Source organism: Anomalospiza imberbis, chromosome W, assembly GCF_031753505.1.
Source record: "Anomalospiza imberbis isolate Cuckoo-Finch-1a 21T00152 chromosome W, ASM3175350v1, whole genome shotgun sequence".
NCBI classification, from domain to species: Eukaryota; Metazoa; Chordata; class Aves; order Passeriformes; family Viduidae; genus Anomalospiza; species Anomalospiza imberbis.
Window position 1 is genome coordinate 4,189,209 of NC_089720.1, and position 25,409 is coordinate 4,214,617.

The window sequence follows — 25,409 nt, forward strand, 5'->3', positions numbered from 1 at the left end:
CTGGGGAGGAACAGCCTCATGCGACAATATATGCTGGGGGCCACCCAGCTGGAAAGCAGCTGGACAGAAAAGACCCTGGGGGTCCTGGTGAACACTAAGTTAAACTTGAGTCAACAATGTGCCCTTGCTGCAAAGGCGGCAAATGGCATCCCAGGCCGCATTCAACAAAGTATTGCTAGCAGGTTGAGAGAGCTGATCCTTCCTTTCTAACTCAGCACTGGTGAGGTCACACCTGGAGTCTTGTATCCAGTTCTGGGCTCCCCAGTGTAAGAGAGACATGGACATACTAGAGAGAGTCCAATGAAAGGCCACAAAGATGATGAAGGGACTAGAACCTCTCTCCATATAATAGTTTAAAAATAATCCATGTTTTCATATCAATACCTCCTCCACATAGTCATGGCCCACTGGCTGGACATCACTTTGCAAGGCAGCAATAGTCGTAGCTGTCACTGGTTCAGCTGCTGTGTCTGGTTTTACTTCCTGTGTTTGTATTGTAGCAGCAGTTGTTGCTTTAACACTTTCAGCTGATTTCATTTCTTCCAGTTTACTTCCTGTTGTCTGAAGTTTATTACCACCTACAAATCAAAAAAGTTAAATCTCTAACTTTCATAAAATGAGAATTATACATTATGTGCAAACTGAAGAGTTTATTTGCAAGTATCAATGTTCTGGTCAAAGCATTATCAGTCTGAAAATTAGTTAAACCAAACATTTTTAAATACTATTAAAGTTTTTTCTAAAAAACTAAACAAAAACTTATTTAAACACCTAGTTTTTTATTTTAGTAAGAAATCTTTTGCTTTATATAGTTGTAATTGTGATCATTCATTTTCATGCTTTTTCAAGAGATAGGACTGAATGGGAACAACTCAGCAAATATATTTTAAATTTTTTTGTCATCAGATTTGTTTTCCTTTTGCAAATGGATCCAAGAAAGTACAAACATTAAAAGGTTTTGAGGTACTAACAAAGACAGCATACTTTCAGTGTTGCAACTGCATAGGTCTTTCCTTTGAGAGCAAGTTAGCTTACTGTTGAACAACTGCTTTCTGTCTCTAAATGTCTGTCATGCTTATTTCAAAAGTTTCCACTGTTAAATTTCCAGTGTTACAACAATGTTTCAGTTTCCCAGTTACCAACTGCCAACTTACTGCATGCTGTCTTAATAGGCCAGGCTGTGAACTGAAATTAGAAGCAACTGGACTATAATCTGCAATACTCCAGCAGCTACTACATAAGAAACCAAAGGTGGGAGGTTTTTTCTGAAGGTGGGAGAAGCCTCCAGGAGAGGTCAGGTGAAGACAAAAGGGCAGAAAACAGTATAAACTGTGAAGCAAAATTTTGATGCACATTCTTATTTTCCCCATTAGTAATAATTCCCGTAAACACAACAGAATTACTCATGCAGAAGTTAATTAAATATATTTGTACTTGTTGCACTAAAATATTTTTTAAAATATAGAATAGGTTAGGTTTAAAATAAAGACTGACTTCTGTACTTGCCAACAAAGTTTATTTTTGGTGGAGATATTTTCTTTACAGCTATATTAGCAGCAGTTGAAGATGTTTTGTTGTTGGACACAGTGTTAAGTAGTGCATTTGCCGTGGGAGTAAGAATTTTCACTGTAGAGGATGCAACAGAGGAGTTCACAGTACTGCTGCTAGTTGCTATATTTGAAGCAGAAGCAGTTGTTTTAGAAGCAGATGTGGATGTTGAAGTTGCAGCTTGGGTAACCACATTTGGTTCAGTTGAAGGAATAGGTTTGCCAAGTTTTGTGTGCAACTTTACTACCTATAAAAATAACAAGAAATTAATAATATTATCTCCCTGGGGTAGCTATAAAAATTGAACTTGTTATAGATTATTGAAACTTTAACAGAAACAGCAATATCACCAGTGATATTGATATTTTTATTTTAAAGTTATTGCCTCTTTACTAAAAGCAATCTCAGAAGGAAAAAAAAGGGACATGCAAAAGTTCTTATCATCTGTAAAGAGGAAATAGTTAATAGTTATCTTAGGTTGCTTATTTCCCCTAGAAATTCAGACATTTACTTCAAAAGCTGTGTAGATGAGAACAGAAAGTCAATAAACTCACAAGCCAGTAAAACTCAAATAACAGTTTGAGCAAAATGCTTCCACTATGACTGTTTTGTTGCCTGGTTGCTTTTTATTCTCCCTCCAAAAATTGTGGTACTATTTTAGTTCCAAATAATATTTGTAAATAAGTTATTTCATTCAGATTCAACACTGTTTCTTTTCATCAGTACATTTTAAGAATATTTATACTGACTTTCTAGGTTACCTAGTAAAACGGAAGATATTCCTTAGACAAAGGCTTTCTTTTCTTTTTGTTAAAGCACATCTGCAGAAAGAGTTAAGGAGGATGCAAAAGGCATATTTCAGAGCTCTTTATCTCCGTGAAAGTTAAGAGGTATGTGCTTATTCTTAGAAGTAATAAGCAGAGGCCTTTTTACAACACACTTGAGATAGAATAATACTTCTTTTTGGTGACAGCTAACCATCACCTGAAAAAGCAGTACATGTAGTCCATAAGAACAAAACATGCAGAATGAAAACTGGAGACTGGTTTTGAAAGTAGCAGTAAAAAAAATACAAATCTGCTAGATATGTCTTTAATGCAAATACATGTACACAATCAGGTCCTGCACTTGGGTCACAACAACCCCCTGCAGTGCTACAGGCTTGGGGAAGAGCAGGTGGAAAGATGCCTGGTAAAATAGGACCAAGGAGTGTTGGCCAACAGCCAGCTGAACACGAGCCAGCATGTGCCCAGGTGGTCAAGAAGGCCAATGACATCCTGGCCTGTATCAGAATTAGTGGAGTCAGCAGGACTAGGGAAGTGACTGTCCCTTTGTACTTGGCACTGGTGAGGCCACACCTTGAATCCTGTGTTCAGTTTTGGGCCCCTCAAAACCAGACAAATGTTGAGGTGGTAGAGTGCATCCAAATAAGGGCAACAAAGCTGGTAAAAGGTCTAGAGCACAAGCCCTATGAGGAGTGGCTGAGGGAGCTGGGGCTGTTTAGCCTGAAGAAAAGGAGGCTCAGATGAGACCTTATCACTCTCTACAACTACCTGAAAGGAGGCTGTAGCCAGGTGAGTGTTGGTCTCTTCTCCCATGTAGCAAGAGCTAGGACATGAAGAAATGGCCTCAAGTTGCACTGGGGGAGGTTTAGATTGGATATTAGGAAAAATTTCTTCACTGAAAGGGTTGTCAAGCATTGGAAGAGGCTACCCAGGGAAGTGGCTGAATCACCATCCCTGGAGGGATTTAAAAGTCATGAAAGACATATAGATGTGGTGCTTAGGTACATAGTTTATTGGTGGACTTGACAGTGTTAGTTTAACGGTTGAAGTCGATGATCTTAGAGGGCTTCTACACCCTAAATAATTCTATGATATGCACACAAGTGTATACATACACTCCTTAGCTTTTTATTCTTTTAAGCATGTTCCTCATCAGAATAACGACATATTAATGTCACGTAATATTACAAATTTAAGTTCAAGTAACTCTTCCAGATTACTTTTTTCCCACTAGAATGCAAAAGATTCTTCAGTGTACCAAAGAAAGAGTCCTTTATGATTTCATTTTTACACTGATGACAACCTAACTTAGCATTAGTTAGCAACTATCTATGAGGAAGAGAAAAGGACATCCAAATATACAAAGATAATATATTATCGTACTCCATATACCTATGGAGTTATTGGGCACAACCCAAAAATTTAATGACTCAACTTCATTAATGAAAGAACAAACATTAGGCAAATCTATGTAAATTATAATTTTTGTTCTTCTACTAACAAAAATAATATTTGGAAAATTATTTTAAATTTGCTACGAGATTTATTACTTAAATAGGAATTATATTACTGATGCCACTTTGTACAGTGTTCTGAGATACAAAGGTCTGTAAAAGCTGAATATTATTACTTTGTTACTTACATTAATAATTCCATAGCTTTGAGGAAAATCTGTAATATCGGCGATTAAGAGAGGGAAGACTTTGAGATGATCAAAGAATCCAATTTTATTGTGGGATACAAATGCTTATATAGTATTTTAGGAAGGCTAGTAATGTTTTACTACAATGATTGGGTTAAAAATCACATAAACAAATTTATGCATTTTACAACATCTCTTGCTTGCAGAGTTTGATGTAATTTTCTTTTTCCAGTAAATCCGTCTAATTTAATCTTCTTGCAATCTTGATTTAATTCTCAAAGTTCTGTTTGCTCTTGCCAGGGCATTTTATTTATAAAATCTCTTATGCTAATAAGGTCCGAAGTACTCTGTTTTGTGTACCCCAATAATGTAATATCTAAACATGCATTCTACACTGTGCCATTCCATTTATTGCCTGATGACCAAATTTAGAACACAGATCACAGGGGTTCACAGTGCAGCTCGCAGTCTTTATTCTAAAATGCTCACTTAACTGCACACAGACAATAGGGAAAGCATGCTTACCAAAACTCTTTAAACATACTCATAATATCTACTACAGGACATTGTTCCTTGTTTCCATATGCCTTTTATTTTGCAAGAAATACCAAAAAGTGACACATAATAATCCCATTCCTTGGCACTGATTCAGTTTACAGTGTTTCAAAGCACAGAGTGCTTCACAATGTCAAATAAGAATGTCAAGAGAAGTCTTGAAAAGTGTTAGGTGGCACAAGCATGCTACTGCATGTCCTCATTGACACTTTTCCCCATTTTACTCTATACTTTCTTCCTACAATTTACATACCTTTCCCAATACATCCTCTTCTTGATGCTGTGGCAATATGTTTTCCCCCTTTCTCCCAACAAGGCCCTTCTAATAGTGAGCTTAATTTTGAAACAAAAAGCAGAACTGTCTTTAAACAAAATTCTAATTATATTCTTTCTGCATATTTTCTCCTAAGATGAGAAAAATGATGGGAAGAAATATATGACTGACTTGTATAATGTAGACAAGAGAAAGTTCTTACTTTCTGATGTTTGGCTCCACGGATATGGGCAGCGTAAGCATCTGCTCCTGTACAAGACACATCACAAAGCTCACAGCGCAACTGATTCTGAGTTCCACGAGCAGAAGTACTGTTGTTATTGGTGTTCTGGGAAGCTTTTAATGCTGCTTCTTTCTTTTTGTGTTTCTGGCCTTCTAAGTGTTCTTTATAAGTCTATTTAAATAAAAAAATACACACAGCTGGTTTTGTACTGTTTGTTCATCATTCATGTGTATACATGTAATATAGAGCATAGCATAAAACACATGCTTTGTATGAAAAATACTTCCTACACCGAACATGGCTTCCCTATGATATGTTTTAAGGCATAAGCAGGCCACTTCCAAAACCAAGATATTTTCTTCACCACCAGGATTCCACTCTTAGGTAATACAATATGGTCTTCTCCTCTACCTTCTCACTTCCTCAGTCAAGTACTGGTCAACATATATTACCATTGAAAGCCTGATAAGATCAGAAAACTGTCTCAGTTGCATTTTCCTACATAGCATTGAATTATTCTTGATTTTGAATTTTCCTCAAACTGCAAGACCACGGTTATTAAATGTATCCAGATAACTAAAAAAGTAAATTCAAAAAAAGGTAGCGCATAAATAAAACTACACTGAAAATAAAATACAGAAGTTGCTATTTGTTCCTATACTAACACTGGCAATCTATGGAGCAGACAGGGTGGAAAATAATGACAGATTACCATTGTGTTCGTTTAACACAATATGGCTTTTAGTGAGGGCAGAGGAACCCAGAGAGGCCGCTTCTGAGAGAGAATCTCCTCAAAACTTCAATGTCCAACAAAGCAAATCCCTGAAGACTCTGACGATGGACATATTGGCTGGCCCAATTAGAGAAGCTAGTAACACCTCTGTAATGACATATTTAAGAACAAAAAAACATGTGCAAGCTCTCTTTCTTCCTCCCCTCAGAGGGGTGGTGAGGGGGCCTCCGGGCCCCTTTCCGGTGCAGCTGGGGCTCTTTTTGGCACGGCCACAGAGGCCATGCCGCTGGGGGACTATCCCGGCGCCGTGAGCAGCCATGGGGCCAAGACCATGTGGCCATGTGGCCAGCGCCCGGAGCGCTCATGCGGCCGAGGGTGGCCGCCACCACCCCGGCACCAGGAGCAGCCGCATGGCCAGGATCGGTGCAGCTGGGACAGCGCCACGCGGCCGCTGCCATCTCAGCATGGCTCGCAATGAACTTTACTTGCTTAGCCACTTTTAGCCAGCCATGCTGCGAACAGGAGGGCAGAAGCAGCGGCAGCAGTTTTTCCTTTTTGGCGCCCCGCATGAGGAGAGGCGCTGACTGGAACCACCAGCCAGAGCAGCTCATGCGATGCCAGCGGGGACCACGTGACCAACAGTGAGAGGCATGGCAAGCAATTCTCCAATGCGGAGCCTGGACAGGCTCAACCTTTCAGCGCTGCTGAACTCTATAAAAACTTTTCAATTGATAGAACTTGAGAACAAATGAACCTACGGACACCAATTTTCTCCCAAGTCAGAGAAAAGGAAAAGGTGAAGACATGAGGAGAACAACATGGCGACACTAAGGTTGGTGAAAAATGAGGGAGGAGGAGGAGGTGCTCTGGGCATTGGAGCTGAGATTCTTCTGCAAGCCATGATGAGGACTATAATACAACAAACTGGGTATTTTCCCTGTAATTCATGAAGTGCATGGGGGGAATGTAGAAGTCTATTCACAGCCTGTGAGAAAAGATACTCATGCTGGAGTGTGTAGATGCTGAAAAGCTGTAATTTAGTGACAAACTTGGACAGAGAGAGAAGACCCTTGCTTCCAGAAATAGAGGAAGAGGACTCTTGCTTCCAAACTAGAACATCTCATACTTAAAAGACTATACCCCATGAACTAAATGACCCATGCAAACAGTTGTGGGAAGACTGTTTGCCCATGGGAAGGACTCACGTTGCAGCAGGTTGGGCGGGACTGCTACTCGTGAAAATTAGAACCATGTTGGAGAAGTTCACGGAGAACTGTCTCCTGTGGGAAGGACCCCACGGCACAGCAGAAGAGACTCCTCTCCCTAAGCAAACTGAAGAAAGATTTTTGGAAGTGACAAACTGACTAAAGGCCCCATGTTTTGTCTCCCTGCACTGTCGGTGGGGAGGAAAAAGAGGGGGGGTGAAAGGTGCTCTAAAGGTTTATTTTAGTTCTCATTATCCTCTTTTACTTCTGTTAATAAATTTTTCTTTATACCTTTTAAGTTTTGAGCCTGTTTTGCCCTTAGAATATTTTCTCCTAATTCTTATCTCACCCCATGAGCTTTTTAGTTTTTCTTTCCCCCTCCTCTGCTCAACTATAGCAGAGGAGAATGAGTGAATGGTTTTCATGGGTGCTTGGCTTCTAGACAGTGTCAAACCCTGACAACCATTCACAAAGTTTTGAAAAATTATTTTCTAAGAAGTTTGCTATGTTAAAAAGAAAATAAAATTCAAAGTTTAGAATACTTCTGGAGTCCAAAGCACAGCTGAAACTTCTCTGTTCAAGCTAAGGGGATGCATCTTTTTGTCTTCTCATATGGCCTCTTTCTGTCATAGCATACATTTTCATTTAATTATTCCTTTAGTATAAGTATAGAATCATAGAATCATATCTTTAAAAATTAACAAATATTCTTAAAGGGGCCATTTTTTTAGCTGAAAAAATTATGACTAAAGCATATAGCAGGGTATTACATAATACAGGTACCTGTGGTCCAGCACAGCTGATCTTGCAAACATCACAGTAGTGGATCTGGGGTGGTTTGGGAGGTTGCTTTTGTTTCAGTTGCTTATTTTGGAATGGTACCTTTTTAGTAAAGGTGGTCCCTGTCCAAGCAGCTGTTGCAGCGGCAGCAGCTGCTGCCACTGCCTGTTTCTGCTGCTGCTGCTGCTGGTAATAGGATGATGCAGCTGAATATACTGCAGCTTCATAGCCAGAATAAGAAGTACCTCAAAGATTAAAATAAAATAAATGTTACATCACTGTACATCATGTATCAATTACATAATACACTAATTCCAAGCATATTGCATAATAGAGTAGGCTATAAAAGATTTACTGAGATATTGTCAGGCAGTCTGAATTTTTCTTGATGTTTCACAGTACACAAATACATAGCATACCATTTGTATCAGAAGTATATTTGATTTTAGACAAAACTTTGCAGACACGCTGTTCTGTTAAATATATCAAAGCATCCCTAAAGAATATGTGAAATTTCCTGGTACATGTGGTAAGACTGAGTATGATGCAACAAGAATTTTAATAAAAGATTTATCAAAGGTCACTTGAAATAAACAGTCTTCCAGAGCCAGATTTACTATTCAAGCTCCAAACAGAAAAGGACAGATATTATGTAGACTAAGGAAAAAAAAAAAAGAAGATAAAAGATAGAATGCAATAGCATTAGCCGTTCTATTTCAAATGGGTTGCAGCAGACCCTGTCTAGACACTCTTTGATTTCTAGTATCAAACTTTAGTAAATCAAGGAAATTAGGCTTTCATAACTTTTGAGCCAGTTTTCCCATAAACTTTATATATCTACTCGTTCAACTATTTTAAACCTCTAATCAAGCTCTGTTTCAATTAAGTTTTACAATCCCTTTTTAAACTGAAAACAAACCAAAACAAAGAGTTCAAGGTAGCTATAATATGCCAATTGATTACCGTCTGGCCATAAAATTAACATCTTCTCACCTTTAACTACTTTTTGGATTTCTAGTGTTTGAAGGAAAGTCTTTCTTTGTAGCACCCATTCTCCTCCCAGCTTGGGTCGAGACAACCCAAACTTAAGTTTTATATTTGACTGCTCCTCTTTGTCTCTGTAATTGCTGCTTGATGGCAGCATGCTCCAAATTTCCCTGGATTATATTTGTGTTTCCTTATTTTTTCTATCCCTCATCTTTTCTCTCCAAACTTTACAGTTAATCACAAAACACTTGTGCATGTAGTAATGCCAAACTTTGTATATTCTCACATGTAACAAAATAGGCACATACAAGCATCAAACCTCTTTTAAAGATACATAGAAATATTTTGCCATTATTATGATTTAACTGGTTGATATTTCTCAGTAGACTATGAAGTAATTGAACATAAACTGCTAAAATGCTGAGTATTTAAATCCTCTCCTGTAACAAATGCAAAGATCCCAGCAATATAATATGCAAAATTCTTACCAGAGTAAGTAACCACTGTTGTACTGTATGTTGCACTTTGAGTATAGGATGGAACAACAGTAGCTGCAGCTGCTACTGGCTGCACAGTAGAGGATACTGGATACATAGAAAATGTAGTTGTTGCTGGACTTGGGGTTGCAGGTTTTATTGCTGTCACTTGTCGTGTTTGCTGGGCTTGGGTATACTGAGTTGCCCCTTGGCTATATCCTGCTTTTGGAGCTAATTAGGATAGAAAATAGAAGTGTACAAACATTGATATGATTTAGTTGAATGAAATGCAAACCATATTAAGCGATACTTAATGATATGCTAGGGAATAAACACATTAACAAGTGGGTTTTGTTTTAGTTTGGTTGGTTTTTGCCTTTTTTTGATTGGGTTTTGTTTGGTTTATTTACAGTAATGTTTATGCTTCAGTTACCATATATCCCACAATGTTTTAATCACATCAAAGCTCACACTAGCAAGCCTCAGATTTATTTATGTATTTTTAACTGTGCTGTCATGTTTATAAACAACCTTCTCCTTCAATGGTTTTACTAGAGTACACACTAAACCAAAGTACATCTAAACTTTGCTATTATGTCTAATTATAGTAAAAAAAAGTAAATAGGATTTTGTAGCATTTATGATACCAATAATTAAAGAACTATATACATTAACTAAAGAATTTTTTTAAAAGTCTTTCTAACCAAGTTAGCATCTGAAACCAACACTGACTTTTTCAACCTACTTCAGCAAAAGTTTTTGCCTAGAAGTATGTTTTGAGTGTATTAATAACAATCCAAACCTCAAAGATAGTTACTTATGGCAATGTCACAATAATGTTCAAGTTCTGGGTGCATCAAGTTTTTTCTACACATTGACAGGGATTACATGTCAAAACAATAAATCTGATAATATGAAATATTCAAAGATATATTTTAAGCTATTAAAATAGCATACAGACTGTATATAATGACAGGAGTTTGAATCATGCCACCTACCTGTCTGGTAGTATGACTCAGCCACTGAAGGTTGAGGCTGTGCAGCAGCAGCCACAGCTGCAGCAGTTGCTGTTGGTTGTTGATAATATTGTTTGTTGTCATAAGCTACACCTGAGGCAGTAGATCGAACATAAGAATAGGAATCCTAAAAATTCAAAAAAGAAAACCCATCAAATTTCTCCTTAACTATATATCTAGAATAATAAAAATAATTAGCAGTGTCAAAGATTTTTCTTCTATTCTACTTAAGTAGATTTAAAAAATATTTACAGATACATTATATACCAATATATGCATTAAAGAAATTAAATTTATGTTTACAGATACTTCAAGCCTGAAGACAACCCTGAATGGTCTTTTTCAGAAATAATATAGGAATTAATCTCATGCTATTAAACTACTTTTCCCCTTCCAAATTATTTTTGTTACCAAAAAGCAACTCAATGCACACTAGTTTTTCATAATGACTATATCAGACTGCATTCCTGTAAAATACAAAGGAAAAAAAACCACCACAGATCTCCACAAACCACAATATATTCACAAGTTTAAAAACATGGAACCATGGCTTGGCCCTCCCTAAGACAGGAAGAGCCACCAGAAAAAAAAATCAATATCAAGGAGGTCCTATAGTTTTCCCTTCGGGCAGGTAGAAGGCAGTAGCTCAAAGAAAAGGGGTGAATGGAGGCAAGTCCTCGCTCAGGGCAGCAGGTGAATACCCTCCTTGCCCACCTCACCCTCCTAGGTGCCTCTGTACAATAGGTACAAAGATGTAGAAGGCCAGTCAAAGGATGATGAGGATGGAGGTCCATCTACGCCAGAGGTATTGCCAGAATCAGAAAGGCCTACCCTCTGTATAACAACCACCTCCACGAGGAAAAGACAGGTTGCAGCTGTAGGCAGTTGCCTTCTAAGGTGAACAGAGGGTACAATATGCTGGATGGATCCTCCTCTTAGGGAAGTGTGCTGCCTCCCTGGGGCCCGGGTCAAAGACATGACTGGGAAAGTTCTCTAGTCTGGTACAGCCCTCAGACTACTACCCATTATTGGTCTTCCACATCGGTGGTGATGAAATCACAATACGTAATCCAAGGGCGATCAAAAGAGACTTCAGGGCCTTGGGATAGCTGGTAAGGGAATATGGAGCACAGGTTATTTTCTCCTCTATCCTCCCAGTTGTGGGCAGAGACATTGGAAGAAACAGATGAGCCCAGTCTAATACATTGCTCCGTGGCTAGTGTCACTGCCACAATTTCACATGTTTGTATAATGGGATGGCCTACATGACACCAGGCATGCTGGAATCAGATGGGATTCCCATTTCTCAAAAGGGGAAGAGGGTCTTTGCTCAGGAGCTAGTAGTGCTCATTGATATAGAACTTTAAACCAGACATGATGGGGGAGGGGGATAATATCAGGCATGTCCTTGACAAGCTGTGGGACAACACATAAAGATTAGAGGGATGGAGTGGTAGCAAGGGCCTTCAGCCAGTGATTCTGAGATGTGCTAGCCACACTGAAGCACACTTGAAGACTTACAGAGATGAGCCAGGGGCTCCTGAGGTAATAGAAGTCACCAGGGAAACACCTCAGAGGAGGGGTGTTCCTATAAAAAAGGTGATATGCTGATAGGCCAGCTGAGATGCCTTTACACCAATGCAGGCAGCATAGGCAACAAACAGGAGTTGGAAGTCTCCATGCTGCTACAAAGCTACAACCTTGTTGCCATTACTGAAACTTGGTGGGACAAATGCCATGACTGGAGTGTGGTTATCGATGGCTACAGACTGTTCAGAAAGGTCAGAGAAAAAAAGAGGGGTGGAAAGGTTGCCCCCTTTGTCAAGAAATTGATAGCTTATGAAGAGCTGTCTCTGAAGAACAGCCATGAGAAGGTTGAAAGCTTATAAGTGAGAAATAGAGACAGAGCTGAAAAAGGGAACCCTGTGGTTGGTATTTACTACAGGCTGCTCAATCAGGAAAAGCCTATTGACAAAGCCTTCTTGCTCCAGCTAAAGGAGACATCGCAATTGCAGATTCTTTTCCTGCTGGGGGGTTTCAACCACCCCAACATCTGCTGGGAAAGTAGCACAGCGAGCTGTAGGCAATCCAGGAGACTCCTGAAATGCATGGAGGATAACTTCTTAAGCCAGGTAATAGACAGCACTACCAGATGGGATGTCACCAATGTAAGTGAGCTAATGAGGGTCATCAAGACTGGAGGCAGCCTGGGCTGCAGTGATCATGCACTCATAGAGTTTGCAGTCCTGAAGAATATGGGTCAGGCTGAGTCAAGACCCAGAATTTTAGGAAAATAAGCTTCCAGTTGTTCAAGGAGTTAGTCAATAGGATCCCCCTGAGAAACTGCCCTCAGGGCCAAGGAGCAGAACAGAGCTGGCAGATCTTTAAGGAAGTCTTCCATTGAGCAAAGAGAGCTTGCCATCCCCTGGCACAAGTCAGGCAAAGAAGGCAAGAGACCAGCATGGCAGAGTCAAACTAAAGGGCAAGAAGGAAATGCACAGGCAGTGGAATCAAGAACAGGTGTCCTGGAAAGCATATAGGGACACCGGTTGTGTCAGGATGATGTGTGGAAGACCAAGGTGCAGCAGGAGCTGAACTTGACAAAAGAGGAAAAGAATAACAGGAAGGACTTCTACAGGTATGTCAGCCAGAAAAGGAAGGTCAAAGATGATGCACCACTCCTGATAAGCAAGACTGGCAAACTCTCAATAATAATGAGGAAAAGGCTGAGGTACTCAACAGCTTTTTTGACTCAGTCTTCAATGGCAACCTCTCTTCCCACATTTCTCGAGTGGATAGACTGCAAGACAGACTGGGAGAGCAAAGTCCCTCCCACTGTAAGAGAAGATCAGGTTCATGACCGAGCCATTCTCCATCATATTTGAAAAGTCAGGGCAGTCATGTGAAGTCCCAGGTGACTGGAAAAAGGGAAACATTGAACCCATCTTAAAAAAAGTGTAGAAAGGAAGACCCTGGGAATTACCGCCCTGTCAGCATCACATCTACACCTGAGAAGATCCTGGAACAGATGCTCCTAGAAGATCTGCTAAGGCACATGGAAGACAGGGAGGTGATTCAGGACAATCAGCATGGCTTCACCAAGGGCAAGTCTGACCAACCTAGTGGCCATCTACAATGGAGTGACTCCATCAGTGGACAAGGGAAGGGCTACAGATGTCCTTTATTTAGACTTCCGTAAAGCCTTTGACACGGTCCCCCACAACATCCTTCTCTCTCAGCTGGAGAGAAGATTCTATGAGTGGGCTGTTCAGTAGATAAGCAATTGCTTGGATGGTTGCATCCAGAGTGTATCTGTCAACAGCTCAGTGTCCCAATGGACATTGGTGACAAGTGGTGTCACCCAGAGGTTCGTATTGGGACCAAGTGCTATTCAATGTCTTCATCAATGATATAGATGAAAGGATTGAGTGCACCCTCAGCAAGTTTGCAGATGACACCAAGCTGAGCAGTACAGTTGACACTCCTGAAGGATGGGATGCCATCCAGAGCAACCTGGACAAGCCCAAGATGTGGCCCATGGAAAACTCATGAAGTTCAACAAGACTAAGTGCAAGGTGCTGCACCTGGGTCTGGGCAATCTCTTGTATCAATACAGGGTAGGGAATTAAGAAATTGAGAGCAGCCCTGCCAAGGACTTGGGGGTGCTGGTGAATGAAATAATAGAATCATTACGGTTAGAAAAGACCTCTAAGATCACCAGGTCCAACAGTTAACCAAGCACTACCACCATGGTCACTACTAAACCATATCCACACATTTTTTGAACATTTCCAGGAATGGTGACTCCACCACTTCCCTGGGCAGCCTGTTCCAATGCTTTAGAACCCCTCCCATAAATAAATTTTTCCTAATATCCAAACCAAATTTCCCCTGGTGCAACTTGAGGCCATTTCTTTTTGTATTGTCCCTTGTTACTTGTGAAATGAGACTGAGACCCACCTCACTACAACCTCTTTTCAGAGCAGTAAGCTCTCCCCTCAGATTCTTCTTCTCCAGGCTACACAACCCTAGCTCCCTCAGCCACTCCTCAGAAGACTTATGTTCCAGATCCTTCACCATTTTCACTGACCTTCTTTGGACACACTCCAGTGCCTCAATGCCTTTTTGTAGTATTTTTCTTTAATTTAGGGGACTATTATCTATCTGAATGTATCTAATAACTGACTACTTTAACAACCTTGTAATTATGTGTAAACATGCTACTGGAAAAATTCCTACATTTTGATTCATTACCATATGTAACAAAGTACAAAGCCCTACAAATGAATTAATAACATACAGCAACAGTATAGTAGCTTTAAACAAATAAAAATGCAAATTAGAGTCTAGATAATGTAGCAAAAAAGTTGCTAAAAATACAAATAAAGCTCACATTTCTAATAGGAAACTACCTGGCCATGTAAAACTGCTCATCTTTCTGAATCTAAGCTGTCTGATTGAAACCAATGGGTTAGGGTTACTGATGTGTATATACCCTTACGTTGTGTCAATCTAGACAGACAGAAAAGACTGCAACTTCTCACTCTTTGGAGTAAACACTTAATCTTAAATAAGTCCCAAGATAACCACTACATACTGAAATCTTCCAACTGCAAAACTGATGCAGCACTGATTTGTACTTCTAAGTTTCTTTATTTCTGAAGAGTAATACCCGTCACTGACAGGATGTTATTTCATAAGACATTTAAGCCAGTGTAAGAATGGGAAGTTGTCTGAGGTACCATCACATCTCTCCTCACCCTACATGATCCCACATCCATCTCTTGCATTGGCACAACTGTGCAGAACCAAGGAAATTCTACAGAAGTCTGTCAATCCCATGGAAAGATGCTGTTCCTTTTTAAGTTGGTTAACCTTCTGTGGAATCCTTATCCTGAACTGATCCACCCAAATGTTGACAGCTGCAAAGAAGTGTCAGTAAAGGTCAAAGCGAGATGAAAACACAACAGTTTCCTTTTGTAAAAGCCTGTAGCCACACAAAGGTAGGCAGTAGTCCCACAAAGAGTACCCAAAATCTACTCAAAAGACAGTTCCTCTCCTAGAATAATCTTCTATCCTCTTACATTTGGTGCTAGAGCTCCTGTGGCAACCAGGAATTTGACAAGGGAACTACTTCTATCTCCCACTGAAAAATTTTATTGGAACAGTTGTTTCATCTAAATCAGTTCCATGACCCATTTAACTGTATGCCACTTGGACAGTTAGGCTAGCCAAGACAAGTATTTCAGCCTTAGTTCACAAAATAATCTGGAGATAAATGTCAATACATTGTTTATTGTGTGAATGTCTAAATCTTATCAGCATTACTGCTGATAATCCTCTATACACACCATACAGGACAGCAGTCACTTCACATTCTATCACAGTTTTAGCTGTGGGCCATGGAAGAAAAAATATAAATATCACCACATTCTCTTATCCAAACAGGCCTCCTTCTTTTAACATATAATTTAAAAATTATGCAATTTTTTTTTTAAAAACACACCTGGTAATTCTGCGTAGTGACAGGAGGTGGTGGTGGTGGAGCTTCTTGCTGCCTCTGTGTATAACCATAATCTGTAGCTGTGTGCGCTGTAGGATAGCCTCCATAAGCAGCAGCTGTTGCAGCAGCTGCAACAGCTACTGGAGCAGGCCTGGCTACTGCAACTGTAGCTGCTGCTGGAGCATAGGCTGCAGTGACAGTGTGCGCAGCAACTGGTGCCTGGTGGACAGTGTAGCTGGCAACTGTAGTTGGATGGGAATAAGCTACACCCGAAGCTGGCTGCTGGCTACATTGGAAAAAGACAGTAAGTAATTAGATTAATCCAACATACTCATCTAATGCCTACACATTTCAAACTTCCAGATTTGATTCATACTTGTCTGTTCTACAAACAGACCTGGAACAACTATCATACACTGTAATTACTTTTATTACCTCTTATCCACCCCATTAAAAAGGCTGTATTGTTTTGAAGTTTCTGTGAATGGAAATATATCATGCAGGCAATGACTTTCTTCTTAGCAACGAGTGGTGGTAGCTGTGTTCCACTGCTTGAAAATAACCCAAGCCTTTCATTCAAAATAATACAGAAGTCTTACACAGTTATCTTTTCATGACCAATAAGTTCTTAAGTGTTTTAGTGGTTCTTCAATAAAACTGATATACCTGTCAAATTAAGAAAAATACTGCTTTTCTGTGAGAGCTCATTACTGATATGCACTTGCATGATGTTGTTCAGTAAATCATATTAAAGTAATGAGATTTTAAAGACTTCTGTGAAAAATAGCTCAGAACTCTTAAATTTAAGGAAGAGACAGTTTAAACATTTCTGATGTGGGAGTTTTCCCACAAAAGTTGAAAATTATAAAAGCTGGCCCCACTCACTCATACAGAAGTCCACTGCCTCACAACATGAAGCATCAAAAGAACAGGCAGTCAAATCAAGCAAGACAACTGCTACCAGAGGTCTGTCAATCTTCCAGGCACATGCTGAGACTAATTTGCTTCTCTTTAATGTGCAGGTAAAACATTACTATGTAGCTATTTAATAAAAATAAATAAATATTAATAGTGGAAATAAAAAATTATGGCTTCTAAGACTTAATTATTTGAACTAAAACTAATATTGTCCTATAATGATTTATAACTTGCATTATTATTAAAATCCTATAATAGCTATTTTTAAACAAATAAAGTGAACTGGGCAAAATATCACTATCTGGAACAATTATATGAAATAGGGAATTGAGTGATTATTATGAAATTTTTAGCATACTTCCTGTACTGATTTCCAATATTTTAGAGTCTCTATAGAGTTTCACATCTCCATAGCATTATTAGAAGATTATTCAAAAACAATTCCATGCCTATCAAAGAGGTAGTATCCTCTAATTTTTAGAAAAAAATAGATAAATTAAATCTTGTTGGAAGCAAACACTCAAAGTGGAATTTCAGCATGATTATGCTCAAAACCAAAATGAATGAGTTACAGTATTTCTTTCCTAAAGACTGCAATATTCTCTCTGACATAGCTATCAGAAACAAAGCACCTTTTAACTATAGTTACTATTATTTTTGCAAAAGACATTTCCATAACTCCCTTTTGTTTAATACATTTTATTTTAATAAAAACTGATTTTGTAATTTTAATTACAGCAGAACCCATTAACTTCAATATATTTTTTAAAAATTCTTACAGCAGAAACACACAGAGAAAATATTATTATTGTACTTACACATCTGGACTCCACCTTCTTCCCATCTTAGGCCCCTGTTTGCTTTAAAAACCACTTGCATTTCATCCAAATTTAATTCAGTTGTGAGTTGTACTCACAATTATGTTTCATTTCATTTTCAACTTCTTAGCATAACAGTGGAAGGAAAAGACCTGACTCACTCTGGTGTAGCTCCCACCAGTGCTTGATGTATATAGACAGTTTATTTATTTTGTCAGTTTAAAGTGAGAAATCAAACTCCATCAGAAAATTCAGGAAGACTATTTTATGGTAAAAGTGAATGACAATTTATAAAATTAGGCTGTGTTATCTACATAACTAACAGTACAAAAGTGTAAAATATTCATACGTTCTGAGGTAATTTGCATTATCATATGTACCTACTAAAAATACATTACATTGGGAAAACGGGCAGTAAACTATCTCAGACTGCACTTGAACACATCAACAGTCTAATACTGCCAACAAGGAAAAGTCTTCCTCCCCATTCTTATTCCTCCTTCCTCCCATATACTAAACCTGGCTATGACATCCTATTTCATCCCTAGTGCTAGTTCTGCTACTTGTCAAGCTATTCATTGCACTGATTTAACTCATTAATCTAGCAGAAAACAACTAGATTTTTTTTAATTATTTTTTTCCTGAGTTCATTTTCTATCATAGTGGAAATGTTAGAAACACTGTAACTCACAAAACAGTCTGCTGAGTGCTAGAACCCACATAAGTTATACATATGGAAACAGAGGAAAATAAATAATGGGAGAGAAAGAACAGGGACCTGCCCAGGAAGCATTAATCTGTCTCAAGTTTCATGAAACCGTGCTTAAATTACTATTACAGAATATATTACAGCATTAACAACACACTATGAGGTAACAGTATCAGTCTATCAACGAAAATGCTTTTGTCCTCAGAATATATATATATATATATATGATTAAAGCTGCCTGACAGTTTTCAGTGTTTAATATTGTGAAGAGATTGTGATCATTATGAGGACTATTAACAAGATTCTGCTGACAGTTTAATTTCTTCTGTGCTATTTTTGTACCAAACTTCCTTATCATGGTATAGAATTAGCAGCTGAAATAATTTTATTTCTAAGGCTAATATAATTCTATGACCATGTTTATTTTAGCAAATGTATTCCCCTTGCTTCTGCAACACCATGCAGAGCTAGTGACCGAGTTTGCAAGACCACAAGAAAAATATTCTAGAATTGACTGCTACTTCATTTTTAAAAGTTATGTTATGCTGTTACAGAAATTCATATCAACATCTTTTCTAAATTTGTTTATTTTTCTCCCCATGGTCTTACTGAGAACCTTTTAACATAAAGATGACCAGATGCTTTCAGGTAATTAATTTATAATCAAATTATTTTTGTGTCACTGTCATTTAACTTACAAGAGTTTTTAATCCTTGTTTGGTGATTAGTACCTCATCATATTGGCCAAGATGAACTTACCTCCCTCTAGACTATTTTGCTAGCTCCCTCTTCCACCAATCTTGCTTGCAATTTTTCATTGCCCGTATCCTAGTATTATCTATTTTTTCATTACTACAGATGGCAAGAACTGTATGGATCATTTGAGATGAAGTTTCGGCTGTGCCACTCACTCTGCTCCAGACTTTTTTTCCAAAGAATCTAGCTTCCTCAGAGCAGCTTCTTTAAAGTTACCTGTGTATTGACAATATTTCCCTTGCATCAAATATCACAACACACCATAAATAATAAGACTCAAGATCAATCCCTAGAGTACTCCACTGCAACTATTCCTCTGATAATCACTCTTCTAATTCTACTATCCACCTCTACCAGCTCCTTCTCTACAATTCTTTTACTAATTTCTAGCTTAAGTAATAATTTTCCATATTGCACCACATCAAGTATTTCAACTTAGTCCTAATAAATAAGGCTCAAAAAACGTAATCATTTAATCAAGTTATTAGAGCAACAATGAAATACGGTATGTCAGTTGAGCTATGGTAACAAACTACATTTGTGCACTTTACTGCAACAAAGAAAGTAATTCAGTTTAGATTAATCCCCTAACACAGTGGGGGAAAAGTTGAACCAAATTAGAAGCAGACAGAGAAGCTGACCGATTTACCTGGTACCTTAGTGAGTTTTCTTTGTAGATCAAGTCTTCTCTTCCCCCAAATAAATTCTAATATCCTTAATAGCATCTTTGAGTTCAAAGAATTTGAGTGCTCTTCATATGAAAAGATATGTAGTCCAACTGGCTTTACTAACTAGATAGAACTTTAAAATGACAGAATAATTTAGGCTGAAACAAAGATTATGAGGTCATCTGTTCTAACCCTGTGCCCAAACACAGCTAATAACAAAGTTACACTAGTTTTCCCAGGGCTTTGCGTCCAGTCAGTTTCCAATCATCTCCAAGAATGGAGTATCCAAGACTGCTCTAGACAACCTGTTCCAATATCTAAGTACCCTCACTGTCAAATTTTTTTTCCTTAGTTTATGAAAGATTGCTTCAAAAGCAAATGACTTCTAAACCAACATTTACTTAAAGCAAACCCAGTTTGTGAACATCCAATTCAAGGTAACTTCATATTACAATTCTTACAGTATTTTAACTTACTATCAAAATAAACATCACTCTTTGACTTAAGAAGTTACAGGCAAAGGACTCGTGAGCTTCAAATCTTACTCTGCTACATTGCATTAATATCTTCTGCCAAAGATTTTCATTCAAAATGAATGTATTTTATTCATACCACACCCATTTCTTTAGATGATCATAAAAGTAACAGTGCTTCCCCACCAAGCTCACTTTAATTTCAATTTTCTAGAAACAACACACATTCTGCAACACTCATTTTCTATCTTGGATTTCTATATCACTGTGTTTTCACTATCACAGTCACAGCCAGTGTACGGGCTACATGTTGCACTCAATTGTTCTTCTCCGTGTTCTGTAGATGTATGTTTTAGTCAATGACAGGTTGTCTTAGGTTGAAAGATGTAGCTGGGGTGTGTATTCTATTTGCCAACTGTTAGAGGTGGGGCAGTTATCCTCTGTCAATTGGACAGTTTTCTTTATCTCTTCCACAAACCAATCCTCCCTCTGGGAAATATCTTCTGTTAATGGGCCATTGAGTCTCACTGCATGACTGATAAAATTACATCATCCCATTGTGAGATGTTCCACCCAGGGGGAGGAGCCAAGCATTCCTACCTGGATATAATCTGAGATTTTGGAACACCAGAGCAGCCTTTTCCCACTGGATTCCCAGAGGAGCAGCTGTCTTCTCCACTGGATTCCCAGAGGAAGACCAGGCCCATCTATACCACCACTGGATCTTCAGAGGAAGTCTACACCTTTCTACAGGATCACTGCTTCAACAGAACAACATCTGTCACTCCAGGAGGACTGCAGCCACCATTTAATCAGACTGCTACCAACACCCTGACCCACAGGGTGTCAGGTCATATTCTGACTCTGTCAGTGCTGGTTTGTTTTCTTTTTTTGTACTATTGCATTTGGATTTTTAATTTTCCTAGTAAAGAACTGTTATTCCTATTCTCATATCTTTGCTGAGAGCCCCTTAATTTAAAAACTGTAATAATTCGGAGGGAGGAGGTTTACATTTTCCATTTCAAGGAAGGCTCCTGCCTTCCTTAGCTGACACCTGTCTTTTCAAACCAAGACACAGGTCATTTCCAGCACCTTACCTAATGTTTTACATGACTCCCTACCTGCCCTAAACTACTACTTGCATATCCCTATTTCCCCATGTGTTGGAAATTATATAACTTTCCTATCTAATAATTTTATTTAACTTTTTTATTAATTGCTGTAAATAATCATAAGCAGTATATTACTCTTAAGCAGTGTAATTTTCCACTTAACCCAGCATGTAGCTGATTTGGTTTTTTAAAAGACTGTTATTGTTAAGAGTTTGATTATTAGATCATTGAAACTTTAAGTTTTGCTAAAATAACCTTGATAAGCTTCAATGAACAAAGCCTGAGGGAGTTAAAAGCCAGACACCTGGCATCCAGAATTTAGAACTTTCCAAGGACATGTTGAAATAACCAGAAGATAAAGAAGTGACTAACAAAGACGATCTAACATGTGCTGCACACTCCCTGTCTGGGAAAGATAATAAATATACTTAAATTGTGGACTAATGAGCATGAGAAGTGGGAAATCAATAACCCATAGAAGACAGAATACTAATTAATGAAGATAATTGTGTAATTTAGAACCAATGTGTTGCCATTGAGCAGGACGGGAACAAAATTACTCCAATATCAGAAGGCAAGAAAGAATTGATTTATTTCAAATGCACCACTCTATATATAGAGAACATTGTGCAGACTAATTTCATTGGTCTTAAAGTAAAAACATCTCACACCATCAGTGCGCTCTGAATGACGCATTGTGGCAAGACATATCTATAAACAACGTGAAAAACAAGAGAGAGAATTATTTACATTCTTTCCCAACTGTTTCCCAGGCTCTTGCCTGGTTAGAAAACCTTCTCTTCTTTCTCTCTGACTGAACTGAGAATACCCATATTTCCTCCGTTTCGTTTACAAAATAGAAAAAAGAAAAAGAAAAGGCAGTGTTTGTGCCCTCCTGCAGGACCCTTGCAGGAAAGAGAACAAACACAGCTTGAGAGTTTTATTAACTCAAATCAATCAAAACTTCAATATGGATATTGACTCAGAACGGTCGAAGAGATTCCAAACTCTTATAAATTTCAATAAATCAGTTACCAATTCTAGGATAGTAACAACTCATTGTCAGTCTGCCAAAGGACTGACAGTCCAACTTGTGAAAACCCATTTCCCAGTGTGAGCAGATGCCCACATGACAGAAAATAAGGTATTAACAAACACATGCACATACCCAAATCAGCCAAATTTGGAATTTGGCAAGATGAGTAACATCTGTTTGCCACAGCTGCAAAGCCTTTAGGCCTCTGGGATTTATCCCAGCCAGTAAGGTGCAGCAGGTCAAGCCTTGGTTGGCATTCATCAAATTGCTTTTGCAAGGTGTGTGCACTTGATAGAAGAATCATGCAAGGCTTTTGGCCCATGCAGTCATGTCCTCAATGAACAACTTGAGTGACAAATTTGAACTCAGGTCCAAATTGCATCCTCAAAGCTTTCAAAACAGTTGAGTAGAATTGACCCAGTTCAGAAATTGACCAAATTCAAAAACACTTGAGAAATCTCTGAAATGCCATGGCCACAGCCCTTAATTCAATCACTTGGGCCGAGGCTATCGTGGCTTTCCAGTACTTTGAGCTGTCAGTAAAAACACAGCTCTTTCCGCCTTTTTTTTTTCCCCAAAAGATCCAGCAGCACCTGCGGGCTCTAGGACCCTGCAGTGCTCGGCGAGGCGGAGGACCCGGTCCAGGGGGCCGGGCCAAGAGTCTGAAACGTGGCCGGGGGAGCGGAGAGCTTCCGGCTTTTTGCCCTCCCCCCACCCGACCTGGCCATGGATCAAACCACAGCTTCTCGGGACTCCCCTCCTCCCGCTCTGCGAACAGGAGCAGGACGCGTGGGGTGCGGGCAGGGGAGGTTTTCCTGGGAATATAACATTCCAACCTGGTTTTGGGGCTCTTGGCACCGCCCATGCCTGCCCAGTACAAGGGGCTGCTCCTCGTTCCCAGTGTGTTTGCGCTGCCGCGGGATACAATGGACTGGATCGCGGCCCCACCCCCATCCCCAGCCACGGTACCAGCAGCGGCGGCGCTGCTGCGGACCAAGCTGGTGCTCCCTCCCGCTGCCTCTGCCTCAGTGGGACAGAGCTCGGGGCAGTCTGGGGGAAGCGAAGGGAGTGGTGGGCTGGATGCAGGCTCTGAAACAAACAGGCTGTCCAGCACTGGGCTCTCGGCCGCTGGATCGCAGGGCGGAGCCGCTGCTGAGTCGGCTTCAGGCGGCGCGGCGACAGGAGCCGCTGCGCCCTGCGGGCGCTCCCCGCCCCCAGCGAGCGGCGCGGGGGTGCAGTTTTCCCCACGGCATGGCACGCTGCCAGCCCAAGCAGAGCGGGCGGCGCGGTTTTGGCGGCGTCCGTCGGTGCTGGCGGTCCCGGGGTCGGCGGCGGTAGTAGGCTCGGCGCCGGCGGCGCTGTCGGTCCCGGGGTGGGGGGGCCGTGGCGGCGGCAGTGGCGGCGGCGACGGGCTCGCTCCGAGCGGAACGGAGGGTGGAGCGAAAGGCAAGGCTGCTGCTGCCGCTGGAACGGTGGGCAGAGCGGCGGGCGGGGCGGCGAACCCCGCTGCCGGCAGGGGTGGCGCCATGGCAGGCGGAGTGTGGAAGGCAGCCACCACCCCTGGCGCGGGAGCCAGTCCCACAGAGGGCAGGGCGGAGAACAACATGGAGGTTCCACCCAAGACGTGTTGCTGCACCGCAGGCGCTGGCATCGCAAAGGATATTAAATCAGCCGGTCCGCACGGCGCGCAGAGGGGCGGACCGGGAGGTAAAGTCTGCCCCGCCGGCAGAGCAGAAGCCCCTGCGGGCAGCAGGAGGCGTGCCAGGGGACGAATCAAAGGCTCCATTGCCGGTCCCAGCAGTACAAGAGGGCGGGACTCGTACATCTGCGCAGGCTCCATTAGCGAAGGATTCGGGGGGGCTCCAGCCCCCACTGCGCCACGGACTGCGGTCGGCGCCGGCCCCCCGCGAATGGAGTCCGGAAAGGGGGGGGCTGCGGAGCCACGGGCGGTGGCGGCGGCCGCCGGTCCGGGGCCGCCCCGTGCAGTCCTTGCAACGTTGTCCGGGGCGCGGGCTGCTCGCCTGCGTCATGAGGCACCGACCCAAATCGACCCAAACCTCCTGTGTTTTGGTTTGTGCCCAATGCCTCTGGTCCTCTCACTGGGCATCACTGACAAGAGCCTGGCTCTGTCCTCTTTGCACTCTTCCTTTAGGTATTTATATACATTAACAAGATCCCCCTTGAGCCTTCTTATCTCTAGGCTAAACAGTCTGAGCTCTCTCTCTCAGCCTTTCTTCATAGAGCTCTCTCTCTCAGCCTTTCTTCATAGGTGAGAGGCTCCAGCCCCTTCATCATCTTTGTGGCCTTTCATTGGACTCTCTCCAATATGTCTATGTCTCTCTTGCACGAGGGAGCCCAGAACTGGACACAAGATTCCCGGTCTGATGGGGCGTAACTGGCTCAACTGTGCTGATGTGAGAGGCAGATACCATGTCTTAGAAGGTGTCATAAACCATCAAAGACCCCCAAAGTGCCCCCAGACTAATTTCTGAGGCTTTCCACCAGAAGACTGAAAGCTCCCCCCCAGGGGAGGTACCTGGATGTTCCCACACAGCCTGAGCATATTTTATCCCATTGGACTTTGTGTTTCAAGGGTTTTTTCCTCACCCCCAATGGATCAAGACAGTGATCACTACTGTGACCAACGGACATCGAAATTGCATCAATTCTCATTGCAGGTCCATGGGTAGTAATATGTTCCCTTACTCTTATCCTTTCTTTCTTTTCCCTTATACATTTTCTTAAATGATATTTTCATGCTTTTATATAGCTATATTACGATAGATAATAACTCATATGGCTACATACCTGCTTTCCATTGTGAGACAGAGTGAAAATTTAAGAGTAGAAATCTATTTAGATTTAGATAAAATGTACCGCTTTGAGCTTGCTAGCATAAGTAAAATATGCTGTTTAGTCTAGTAGCTTTGCAACTAATAGAACTGCCCCAGCTAAAGAAAAAAAATGCAAATTTCTAAGCTAAAGAGATAAGAAATAAGAGAAACTCCTTAAACCAAACAAAGCAAAGTAACCCAAAAGTTCTTTCTATACTTTCTAACAAAAAACTAAGTACTAGTGTAACTAGCTGTAAGTGTAATGCAAAAACAACAAAATGAATATACATAAACCTATTCTAAAATTCTATAAATATGTAAATTAGTAAAGAATAATAAAAAAATATGGAAAATCCTC

The 25,409-nt window shown here is 40.5% G+C and overlaps 1 protein-coding gene and 1 non-coding gene across 6 annotated transcripts in view; both read right to left on the reverse strand.

Moving 5' to 3' along the window:
• The window catches only part of LOC137464248 (zinc finger RNA-binding protein-like), a 63,370-nt gene that overhangs the window by 29,061 nt on the left and 8,900 nt on the right, over positions 1 to 25,409 (reverse strand). For 3 of the 5 annotated variants that reach the window (XR_010994096.1, XM_068175545.1, XM_068175547.1), the window contains exons 3-9: positions 15,731 to 16,013; positions 10,207 to 10,351; positions 9,221 to 9,439; positions 7,749 to 7,990; positions 5,007 to 5,198; positions 1,495 to 1,795; positions 385 to 578 (exon numbers count right to left, since the gene is read on the reverse strand). Coding sequence is in view for 4 of the 5 variants with exons in the window: in XM_068175545.1 (XP_068031646.1) it covers positions 385 to 578; positions 1,495 to 1,795; positions 5,007 to 5,198; positions 7,749 to 7,990; positions 9,221 to 9,439; positions 10,207 to 10,351; positions 15,731 to 16,013 (1,576 nt within the window). In the remaining variant the exon portion in view is untranslated. The remainder of the gene's footprint in view (positions 1 to 384; positions 579 to 1,494; positions 1,796 to 5,006; positions 5,199 to 7,748; positions 7,991 to 9,220; positions 9,440 to 10,206; positions 10,352 to 15,730; positions 16,014 to 25,409) is intronic. The other 2 variants (XM_068175546.1, XM_068175548.1) reach the window with 2 other exon arrangements.
• LOC137464326 (small nucleolar RNA SNORA66) lies at positions 18,522 to 18,658 on the reverse strand. The gene has a single exon (XR_010994189.1). It is a non-coding gene; the product is annotated as a small nucleolar RNA SNORA66 (small nucleolar RNA).